The sequence below is a fragment of the Podarcis erhardii genome (assembly GCF_964252035.2).
Source record: "Podarcis erhardii genome assembly, chromosome: 7".
Taxonomy (NCBI): Eukaryota; Metazoa; Chordata; class Lepidosauria; order Squamata; family Lacertidae; genus Podarcis; species Podarcis erhardii.
This window is the reverse complement of record NC_138511.1, coordinates 36688336-36700656: the sequence shown is the minus strand read 5'-3', so window position 1 is coordinate 36700656 and position 12321 is coordinate 36688336. Positions and strand designations below refer to the sequence as shown.

The following is a 12321-nucleotide window of genomic DNA, read 5'->3' as shown; positions in this document are numbered from 1 at the left end:
CAGCTGCAGAAACTCATTTGCTGTGCCTTGTCTTGTGAAACATCATCTGTATTATTGCTCTCCCTCTTCCTCCCCCCAAAATTGTCTATTTATGAAAGCAGTGTGCCACAACCCACAGCATGCAGCAATTTAGCTTATGCCACATACAGTCTTTTTCCAGATCAACCCAGTTGTTTGAGAGTGTGTGAGAGGGGGGTAGCAAAGGCATAATGTCCCCAAAAGGACACCAACATACTCGTGGTAGCATTGTTGATCAAATGAATGGGGTGTCAGCCTGTCTGCTACTATCCCTTAACTGATCATCAGTTGTAGTGTGGGAGAGATACACTTAGAACCCAGTGCCACCTGCTTCTCTCCCCCTACCCACCATCATTCATGTGTTTTATAGATTCATATGCCACCCTTCAATATGATTGTTCCAAAGCAAGCTTTAACAGAGAAGTTTTAACAACACGTGGCACAATAATATATTGCAGGTGGAAACATTCTCAAAAGCTCAACAGAGTGTGTGTGCCAGGGAAGAGGACATACTTCAGAGGTAGCATGCATGCACCTCGGTGGCAGGGCACATGTTTTGCAAGCCAAAGTCAGAAGTTGAGCCCCTGGCATCTCTAGTTAGAAAAGTGGTTGGGAAAATTGTGACCAGATGTCCAGATGTTATTTGACTCCAGTTCCCATCAGCCACAGCCAGCATGGTCAGGGGTGATGGGAATAGTAGTCCAGCCATATCCAGAGGGCCACAAGTTTCACAAGTTAGAAGAATCAAGTAGCAGGTAATGTGGAAAAAAACATCTGCCTCAGACCCAGAAGAGCCATTGCTAGGTAAGAATGAATATACTGGTTTGAACAAACAAAAATTCTGGTGTAAGGCAGGTTCCTGTGCTCCCCCCCCCCCACTGTATATTTTTCCATGGGAAGGAGAAGAGAAAAATCTGTCCTACTAGATTGGTGCAACAGTATTTATTTGGCTATAAACCAGATGAAGCACCAATCCTAATGAGATATGACTAGTTTGCAGATGGACCTGCAAATGCAAACTTCTGAAACCAGTGACTCTGGAACAACCCCATCAACTTCACCCTACCATCAAACAGGACTGAACTTACACATTATAATGTCTTAATATGGTACACTAGAAATGTAGCAAGGATGAGGCAAGGACAAAGCCACTCAATCCCTAGTAGTCCATATACAACCCAAATAGCATAAACTTCTTAACTATGAACATGTACAATGAAGCCTTGCACAATTGCCTAGCCTCAGAGCATTCACTCTAAACAAATCCTATTAAATTCAGATTTTCCTGAAGTTACCTAACCCAGGCTTCCTCAACCGCGGCCCTCCAGATATTTTTGGTCTACAACTCCCATGATCCCTAGCTAGCAGGACCAGTGGTCAGGGATGATGGGAATTGTAGTCTCAAAACATCTGGAGGGCCGAGGTTGAGGAAGCCTGCTGTAACCCATGAGCTATTCTAGACACACACAAATGATGTATTTTGTGTTATTGCCCATTGTATTCAACTATATGTAGAAGAATGTCCTCCCTACTATGTTGCCAGTCAATACTGCTGGCCTGTTCTTAAGCTTTGCAATGACTACAGCAGGAATGCCAACTTGAACAAAATATTGAAGGGGGGGCAGGTAAGCCCTGTCCTGCATAACTGATCACACGATGTGGCACATGTACACCATTTGAATGACAATGCCCATCAAATTTGGGGGGGCAGCCCCCTCAAATATTTTATTGGGTGGGCCAAAGAGACATTGGCCCCTAGGAGTTGGTTCTTATGGTCCACAGTATTATTGCCTTAGACACTGATTTTTATTTGCAATGCAACTACTAACATTGCTGCAACATTGTTACAAATGGTGGATACACATCTTAAGAACGTCAGCTAATAGCTATGTATGTAAAAATACACTAATACAAAGGCATTTTAGATGACAAAGCAACCAGGAGCAGCTTGGATGAGCTCAGCAAAAGAAAGAAGCAAGGTTCATCTGAACAAGTCATCAACCACCCAACCATCTGTGGTTTAAAACTATATGAATCAGAATGAGATTTGCAACCACTGGCTTCAAACTGTTTACCCTAGAGTAAACAGAGTAAACTTACTTTTTAAAAGTGCAATAAAATTATTGTCTTAACATCCTGTTCCTAAACATATTTTCTTACAAAGCTTATTGATTTCAATTATCTTTATTTCAAAGTGTGTTTAGGATCACAGCCCAAGTCATCTCCATCCTCCACCTTAATTGCAAGTTGGCAATACAAGTGTTTTTTTAACAGGGGCAGGAAAAGTGCAACAGAGTTAATAGCTTCCTACCAGTTTAGTGTTTTTTTGGTTTGGTTTGGTTTTGAGGAGATTGGTGTTGTAAGAAATGGTATCCAACAGCAGTTTCACACTTTCCTTCCTCGTGATGCTGAAGATACAATAGAATATTATTCAAAAGATACCTACAACTGGTCTGCTTTTGCAAATTTCTAATTTTGGAGCCATTCACATGTTGTAGAGGCACACTCTGTAGAGGCACATAGCAAACAAAGAAGAATGTACACAGTGTCTTTTCATTATCACCAAAGAATAAATAGCCAAACAAAAAAATATGGCTGGTATGTAGTTTAGCTCAAAAATGTTCATGAATTAATACAAAGTGCAGCAAACATTTAGCCATTCTCTAAATGATGGCGACTTTATACATTTGGCTGCCCTAACAAGCGACTGTGCAGAGTTATTCAGAGCACTGAAAACTCTTAAAAATCAAAGGTGATGCTCTAGCCCCTAATTTGTGTTGAGTCCCTCCTCTCTCTTTTTTTTTCCTTTTTCATACTATCAAGGCAGCAGCGTGCTCATATTCTCAGTGGTGTATCTCCCAAGAGCACGCTCAGGCATGCATTCTCCAGGAGCAGCTTAACATAACCTTGGTGAAAAGGAATTGGTATGCTTTGGCTACATGGGACAAGGCAAACACCAGTTCAGCTTCCATCAAACATGACCATCATGCCTGACCAAGCACATTCGAAAACAGAGCCTTCTTTAAAAAAGAGCTTGCTTTGGTGACATCCTTTTTTCAAGCAATCCCCTAGTAAGAAACTTTTGATAACCACAGATATTGTTTTGAAAATTCCGTCTTCCCAGCCCCGACCAATTCCTTTTTCTCATGCATTATCTAGGTAATCATCATTACATTCTTCATTCAGTTAACCATTTGCACAGTATCTCAACAGGCAGTATCTCACAAGGGGCCCCAGAGGCTGGGCAAAGGCAGCATGGTGGTGGTGGTGGAGGAAGAGAGAGACAGCTAGCCTTGAAAGGGATCTTTATATACATGTATGAAGGCCCCGTGCTAATAACTCCGTGAGCTATTGACACAGCCTAATGCAAACAGTGAAGTCCCTTTCAGAATAGCATGAGTCACCATGTCTCTCTTTAAGTTTGCATTTCCCTGTTCCTTCCCAGTTGTTGGCAAAAACAGACTAGCTGTGGTTGAAACATTTTATTATTATTATTTGTAAAATGCATTTAGGGTAAGGAGTGCCCTTCTCTTCTGCTGACTGCTGCTGCTGCTACATCTGCCTTCTCATCTATAAACTGCCACAAGAAAGATGTAAATAAGCCATGGAGCTAAGTAGTACCAACAGCTTCTCCGGCAGACAAACAAGTCAAATGAAACAATTCGCTTGCTTTGTAATGTTAGCAGGCAAGGAATCATGCATCCACTGAACTAATTCCCACTTGGAATGACCTTTGGCACCCAGATCCTAAACACATTTTTTTCTGGGATGTGGATCCCACAGATTTCAATAAAACTCCACACAAGCATGCTTTGTCAGAACTAATGCCTTAGTTAATGTCTTAACTGTGGCGGAATGTGAAAAAAGTGGGACCCAAATGAGTTGGGGGGGGGAGTGGGCAGCAATGCACAATCTCTGATCAGCATTAATTTTATCCTACTCTAAATACCAAGGACTGTAAGAAAAGAAATAGATCTGACTTTTTTAAAAAAATAAGATTTTTAAAAAATAAATACAACACAACAAACAGAAAGAAAGAAAGAAAGAAAGAAAGAAAGAAAGAAAGAAAGAAAGGCAGACAATAGTGGCAGCTGCTCACTGGCTGCAATTCCCAAAGTACTTCTTAGAGCCTCAGCAAAAACTGCCCATTGTTCCAGGGATTCCAAGTAAAGCAGAAAGCAGCATCTTTGCAAACTGCACAAGCCCATTTTTGCCCGGATACACCATGCACACACTTTCCCTTCATCAGCAATTTCCCCCACTGCCAATGAAATAGTAGCTATTCCGCAAGCCCTACATTTGTATGTGTGTGTTTACAAGGGAAACTGTGCTTTATTTCAAAAGAATTGTGAGAAAATGATAAGGGATTATCCCTCCAAAGTTGGGGAGGGGGAGTAGTAACAACAACAGCAGCAGCAACAACAGCAACAACAACAGGAGCCAGAGATGGCTTTTTGTACAGGCCATGGAAAGGAGCAGCGAGGCGGTAGCGTTGGAGAGAACACTTGAGAAAGTTTTGATTAAAAAATTGCTGCCCCATTTAACATCAGGGAAAGAAAGTTTTAGTAGTTGCAGTGCCCTTTCCCCCTCATTCCACCTACCCCCTAAAACAAAAACAAAAAATATACTACCACAAAACAGAGCACCACCAGGCACAATATTATGAGGAAAACTAAAGAAGCACACCAGAAACAAAGGTATAAAACAAGAAAAGTGGGGAGGAATTAAAGAAGTAGTCACCTTGTTGTAGTTGTAGTAACCCAAACACTGGGCAAAGTCCAGATTGGAAGGGTCTCCAGGAAGGGAGCTTCCAGATGCAGCAGGATAAAATCTTACATCCATGTTGAAGGGATGGGGGGGGGGATTGTTTGGGGCAGGGGGGGTGGGGAAGGAAGGGGGTGTTGGATGGAAGAAGAGTTAAAGAGAAGAGGTCCGTGTGGTCCAAAAAGGGGTGAAGTTCTGAGAGGCTCTCAATAGATCCACCTTCCAAATAATAAAAAAATAATAAAGTGCCCGGGTTTGGAGGGAAGAACGTTGCTCAAGTTGTTTGGGAATCTGCGAGAAGTGGAAAGAGGCGAAGCTTCCTGGAGGACAAGGAGGGAGGGAAGAGGAGGGAGAAAGAGAAGGGGGGGACAAAAACAAACAAGGGATGGGATGATAGAGACGGGGGAGGGGAGGGGGCAGAGCGGCAGGTGAGCCGAAGGCGGGGAAGGAGAGGCGCAGGTGAGGCGAAGGTGAGGGGGGAGCAAGAAGGGGGAGCCTCTCGCGCCTCTGAGAAGTGGGGCGAAAGCTTTCTCTCAGTCCTCTCTCTCTCTCTCTCTCTTTCCCCACCCCCCTCCAATGGCAAGCCCCCGGGTTTTGCCTCTCTCTCTCTCTCTGCCTCCAGAACCAGCTGCACCACACAAAGAAGCCACGCGCCCGGCTCTGAGGAGAGAAAGAAGCAGAAGCAGCGGCTCTCTCGCACTCTCTCGGCTTCTCTCTCTCTCTCTCGGGCCCCCTCCTCCCGCCTGCCTCACGAGAGGGGGGAACGGCGACCGGGCGCGCGGGCGGGCGCGCGCTCCGCCGCCGAGGCAGCCGGCGCAAGGGTCTCTCTCTCTCTCTCTCTCTCTCTCTCTCTCTCTCTCTCTCTCTGTATGTGTCTCTTTCTTTTCCCTTCCCCTCTTCTGGAAGTGACTGTTTTGTGTGCGCGCGTGGACAGAGAGAAAGGGCAGAGGAACTCGTGAGGGGAGAAAGAAGGCGCCCAAGAAAAGGAGCCCCGAATAGCCCCGGAGAGGGAGGGTCGCGCGGCAGGCAGCTGGGCTGTCTCCAAGCACACACACGCCCCAAAAGTGCTCCAAAAGCGGGGCGACGGTGGCGGCTGCTCTTGGCACCGCCCAACTTGAATGAGGCTGAAGGGGGGACTTGGTGGTGGGGTCGCCGGGTTCTTCGCCGCCGCTTCGCTCTCTGGCAGTACTGCCCCCCCCTCTTTTTTTCTTGCTTTCTCGCTCCCTTCAGCAGCACACAGCCGAGGAGGGTTACCTCGCGCGCGCGTCCAAAGGGGCCGGGGCCCGCTCGCTCCTCTCCCGCCCCGCCCTCCCGCGCGCGCTCCTTGGCCGGCCGGCCGCCTCGAAGGTTAAGGGAGAGGGGAAACCGAAGCGCACGTGCGCAGAGGAGGGGAGCCGCGGGGGGGGGGGGGGAGAGAGAGAGAAGTGCACGTGTGAATGGGGACCATGGGTCTATTACGCACCGCAGCCAGAACTTTCAGCAGTGCTTTGCTAAGGCTCCTCTGAGCTTGCTGGGCCGCCAGGGGAGGGGAAATGAAGAGAGTGTAATACACGTGTATGTCTGCAGCAGACTTTCTATTGGTAGAGAGGAAGAGGGTAGGCTGGCTCGCAGGCAGGCATCTGAAGGGAAGCCTTCGTAACCGCTTGAACGTGGGAACCAGTCTGAGCTGGGTAGAGCACCCTAAAGCGGGCTTTTACTTAGTGTTGCCTCCAATCTAACGCTCCTCCGTCGAGTTTTCACCCGCGGTCTTCTGTTGTTTTAACAAATTTGTCCGTTCTAAGGATAAAGGAAGGTTGTGGGTGGGAGCAGGATTGTTGAGCATCTAACCGCAGCAGGTTCGTTTTTTACATGTACTCTGTGCACCTGGAGTGCTTCCCCACCCCCCAGAAACCAGCATGGAGAAAATGTGATAGACAGCTGGATATATGGGTCTCTTTCAAACATCATAACAAATGTATTTAGGTGATACACACAATCCTGCTGCCCACTGTTATATATGAATACACTGGGTGATGAAACAAGTAATGTGCATTTTTAAAATTTATTTATTGCATTTATATCCTGCCTTTTTCTCCAAGGAGTTCAAGGGGGTACACAAGGTCCTTCTCCCCCTCCTGTGAGGTAGGGTTAAGCTTGAAGATGCTGACTGACCCAAGGCCACTCAGTGAACTTCATGCCCCAGTGGGGAATTTGAACCCTGGTCTCCCAGGTCCTAATCTGACTCTTAACTTCTCTCTGTGATGTTCATCCATACATGGAAATCTCCATGGGTGCTGCAGCCAACAAGTGCTGGGTGTGCATCAACATGTACAGAACAAGAAGCATTCTCAATGAATTTTCAAAGCCAGGTTCATTGAGAGGGATGCCCTAGGGAGAGTACTGAAGGCAAGAGGGGACATTTGGCCCCTAGGCCTGAGGTTCTCCCATCTGTGGCTTATAAAGAAAGCAGTTGAGAGTAGAAAAAAACATGAATCTTCCATGCAGGATGGTGCTTTATACTGAGAGAGGCCATTGGGTCATCTAGCTCAACCCTGGAACAGCAATTCCTGGAACAGCAATAGCATCTGGGAACAGCATGCTATTCCAAGCCCAGCCTGGAGATGCCAGGGATTGAACATAGGATTGTACAGAGTCATATCATTGGTCCATCTTGCTCATCATTGTCTACATAAGAACATAAGATGAGCTTGCTGGAACAGCCCAGAGGATCATCTAGTCCAGTATCCTGCTATCACAGAAACTTGTGGAAAGCTAGACATGAGCACACAGCACTCTGCCTGCCTGTGGTTTCTGAAAACTGGTAACTACCCAGACTGGCAGCAGCTCTTCAGGGTTTCCAACTTTCCCAGCCTTACTGGAGACACCAAGAATTGAACCTGGGACCGCCACGCTATGGTCCCAAACCATACATTTGCTTGTGCAATCGTTTGTAAGTTGATCAAATCCCTCCTCAGCCTTATATTCATTTCAAGAAGAAAAGTTTGGCAGAGCCATATCTAGTGCACATCAGTGCATTTCCATTTTAAAAGGACCATTTTCATACATCCAGGTCCACCCTTCCACACACATTTAGCATCACACAGAATCTTAATAACAGCATTTCTTTTTCAGCGGCCAACTATAGAACAATGGAGGTAATGAGGGCACTTCCTCATAAACCAGACAAATATTTGATATTTCAAACATTTCAAGTGCTCTGGTTTTCGTAGAAGATAACAACAGAATTTTCAGAGAGGAAAGGAAGTTTAAAAAAGAAAGCCCACTGAAAAAAATAATGTTCAGTAACCTTGTAGAACACATATCATTCTCACTAGTAAAAACCTAACAGCATACTTCTGCTAGACTCTGTTGTGTGTTCTTCCCAGAAAGTAGAATTTACATGTCCTAAATCAACAACTATCCATAACTAAAGTACAATCATATGAGTTCAGTGGTAGTTAACTTCCAGGTTAAGTGTGTATAGAACTGCAGCCCGAAACTGGCCCTGTAATTGAAGGGAAGAAACATTTGTCATAGTGTCAGCAGTGCTGAGGCCAGGCAGCATTGGATACTTTTCATAGCATTACACATGTCAGTGGTATTGATGCTGCAGTGTCCATTCATCCTTTGGCTTAACACTCCTACCCCCATGGAGTGGGGGATGGTAGCTCCCAATCCCAACAGGAGAGTTTGGGGACTGGGAGAGAGTGACTGACGTGAATGAGGAAGGCTTGACTTTCGATAAGATTACTGATATGGAGTAAAAATGATAGAAATATTGCACATGAGGAAGATATGTGTTCCTGACAATAAAAGTCAATACTGGGTCATTTCTGCAGTGGATTTTTGTTTCTCTGTTCTTTGGCAGGGAGTGTAAAAGTTCTTCACACAGAAGTTTTCTTTTCACACTTTAACATTTTGATCAGGTTAGTAAATAAATCAGTATGGCCTGGGAAATTCTTGCAAAAAATAAATTACCTGATCTCAATGGCACTCCTATTTGTCTGAACATCTGACCAGATAAAATGTTTCCCTTGTTATCTTAGCCATTCAGATAAATATGTGTTTAGTAATGTGTAAATTAAGGTTACCAGATTTTTTTCAATGAATCTAGGGACACTTTTCAACTTCAATGGATTTTGTATGGGGACTGATTTGCAAATCCAGGGACTGTCCCCGGGAAACGGGGACATCTGGTAACCTTAGTGTGAATGCAGGCAATGAATTTCATGTGCATTTGATTGTACCTTGTAAGAAGAGGTATCAGTATCTGGAAACTCTGGTTGGTCACTGTGAAAACAGGATGCTGGAATAGATGGACCACTGGCCTGATTCAGCAGGCTCTTCTGATGTGTTTGTGTAAGTATAGAATAAAGTGTCTGATAGGGTTCAGCTGAAAATGCAAACCGTTTTTATGAAAACTTTTATGGTAAAACTTGATGGTAAAAATCCCCTCCTTTTTTTTCAAGAAGGGAGAGCTGCAAAAGAGAACAAATTTATTCACTTATTCAGAGGGAGGGCAGCGCTGAACTGAAAAGTCCTCACTCTAAATTTGCTTTGTGACATTACTGCCATTATGCTGCCTTTCCATGGTTAAAACAATGTTCAAGGCAGCTTACAATATGAAAATATTTACATAATTACAAAAGTATAACAAAATGTGAGTACTGTAATCATAAACAGTAAATGAAAACATCTCAGTAAGTATACAATAAAATTAAGCAATCCCCACATAATTCATAATAAGGCCTAACAATAGCAATGCAAGAATATAATACCAATAACAGCAGAAACTGAGCATCTCCAAAATTAAATCTTGACCCCAATAAAAACTTATGTTGGGATATGGGAATACTTTGTGACCTAAGCTGATCAGCTACATTGCGTAATGCCATTATCACACTGACTGCATGATTTCCCCAATTGGCTGGATAATTATTCCAAGACTATCTGTTTTGATAATCCTAAAAATAAAAAAATAAAAGCACCAGAGTGGGAATTGACTTAAGGACTAGCTGGGTTTGGTAAACATTTCAACCCCCGGTAAGCACTACTTTCACTCCCAAAATCAAAGCAAGCAAATGTTCCATTCACCCCTAGTTCTGGAATGAAGTTAGCGTCCTGTGGCTAGAACTAAATGTTTTGGCAGATGCAGAGTTGATGCAAAAACAGGAGCCCAGCATTTTATCCTTCTTTTGCCCAAGTAACATCTTGTTAAAAAGAAAAAGCATGACATGGCATCATCGCCACAGTCGGTATAGTGGCACAGCAGTGGGGAAATTCAAAGTGTGGTGATGCCACTTTTGTATAGCTACGATTTGCAGGGAAGAGGGGGGACAATTCAGTTTTAATGAGAAACAGCATAATTTGTACTTCTTGAACCAATATGCAAACTGAAACACAACATCCTCTTAAATCTGCACTTCTCTGAATTTTGTGGTGAAGATCTCCCATCAATCAATATGTACCAGCAGGCATATATTAGCGGATAGTTTGCATACAATTAGTGAAGATGGTGTGCAAAAATGCATTTTATCATGGAAAATTGCTTGTAAAAATGTCATATTAGTAAAAATTGAATAAAAATGGGTATATCGGGAGAAATTCTCACTAAATTGTGGGTGAAATTTCATGAAGATTTCTTTTAAAATTTGCAAATTTGCTGCAGAAATGTGAAGAAATTGAATTTAAAACTGGGAAAATGAGGAATTGAATAAAACCGAAACTGACACATACATCCATCCTTAGAGGTGAGTTCTTGACCCCTGCCATGATGTCTTCCTCCAGCCTTAGAATTCCAGTGTAATTCTCCCTTTTTAAAAAAGAACAGAAAGCAGTTTTTTCTTACTTAATGCTACAGAGGTAAGTTATTGTCCTACTTCTGAGAAAGCTCGTTTAGGAATTGGCTGTAAAATAATACTCCAGACTAATGTGTTCCCCTTCCTTTAGGATGTAACCATGCTAAATTTTACAAAACACCAGCAAAGCATTCAACAAGGGAGGGGGAGCCTCGTCCTTTCTGATCCCCATTTACATGGATCTGTGTTTGCCTTGAGTGTGAATACTCCTTGCTTTGTAAGCAGGTGCATAGCCTGCTTAGGAGTTAAACCTCAAACTCATCACTGCTGCTTGACTAGAGTGGGACGGGGCTTCTTTTCTGGAACTGTTTCAAGTCTTCCCTCTCCTGCTTCCCAGCATTTCAGCCACCTGTTTAGCGAGTTCATACTCCAAAGGAGATCTATGCAATTAGAAACAAGGAAATGAAAATAAATGACCTTGTTTGTTATTTATAACAAAGGGGCTCTGCAAAATTAATCCAGCAAAGCTTGACCTTACGACCTGAATGAAAGAGGGGAAAAACCAACCCATTCCTTTGTGGCGACCTCACAATACTCCAGCCGCAAAGCATTATTGAGTAGCTCTGCCTCTTTATGATGGATATTGGAGGAGTATATTCTAAATATTAAATGTTTGACGAGCAAGATTGGAGAATTTGCATGAAAAAGACATGTCTAAGCAAAGTCAAGTGAGCTGTGATGGAGGTGATTTTGAGACCTAGGAAACGAAGGTAACCCCTGTACATACATGCAGTTCTCTTTATTAATTTATTGCAGTTAGACTTAGTACACTTCTTGGTATGTATCTGAATGTGCATTTTATTGGGTCATACTGTATATTTTAATATATGAAGGATAACAATCTAATCTGTTTTTTAAAACATGTGAATGTTTTGTTTCCCATTATTTTCAGAATGTTTGAATGTTCCATTTCTCAAGTGAAGCACTTACGTTTTCCGGACTCCATTGCGTTACCTTCCATGGCGTTGCTCCATATTTCCTCCTCTTCTATATATTTCCCAGGTCCCCTTTAGGTCATGATCCTTTGTTCTTTATTGCAGAGTAGCTCAACCAGCCTTGTAACATTTATCTTCTCAATTCCCTTCAGTGTTCTCTCCAACCCCGAGACGCGCCCTCTTAATTTCCCCTTTTCTAAAGAACACAGACCTGGTTTCTGTAACCTTCATAAATAAGCAAGATCTTTTTGCCCCAGCCACCGCTAGCTGGACCTTTCATTGCACCTTTCCTGTTTGTACTAGATCTTCTCCATAATAAGGTAACCAAAACCTCATGACGGTCTTGTGTGCACTGACAGAATAAAGTCATGTTGTGCTGAAACCTTCCTATTTGGTGCTTCTGTGCTCAGGAGTGTTTGGTTTATTATCTCATTAAGAGCAACACTAATGGTTTTACCCTGTATCCTCAGCCATCCCCAGCCTCCCCTCATCTCTTTGCTTTAACCACCACTGGTTGTTTAGCTTTGAAGGACCTGTTTTATTTTTCTTTGATTTAGCTCTAAGCAGGACTTTCCTGCTGTTGCTCAATTTTCTCTGTGATTAATGTTTACTGTAGCTTCTCCATTGCTGAAGTTGAGATTACAGGCCTACAGTGTTTCGAATATGCCTCCTGTCTATTCTTAAATAGAGGCTATTGCCAATGCAGCCATATGATTGTTCTTTGCAGAGGGGGTTAAGTACAGCTATCATATCAGAATCCATACTGA

General features: G+C 43.5%; 1 protein-coding gene across 1 annotated transcript in view; it reads right to left on the bottom strand.

The window, feature by feature from the left end:
* TOX3 (TOX high mobility group box family member 3) overlaps window positions 1-4875 on the bottom strand; it is a 95237-nt gene extending 90362 nt beyond the window's left edge. Inside the window, exon 1 of the mRNA XM_081870223.1 lies at window positions 4759-4875. Coding sequence (XP_081726349.1) covers window positions 4759-4860 — 102 coding nt within the window. The 5' untranslated portion in view covers window positions 4861-4875. The remainder of the gene's footprint in view (window positions 1-4758) is intronic.
* Window positions 4876-12321: the final 7446 nt, after the last annotated feature.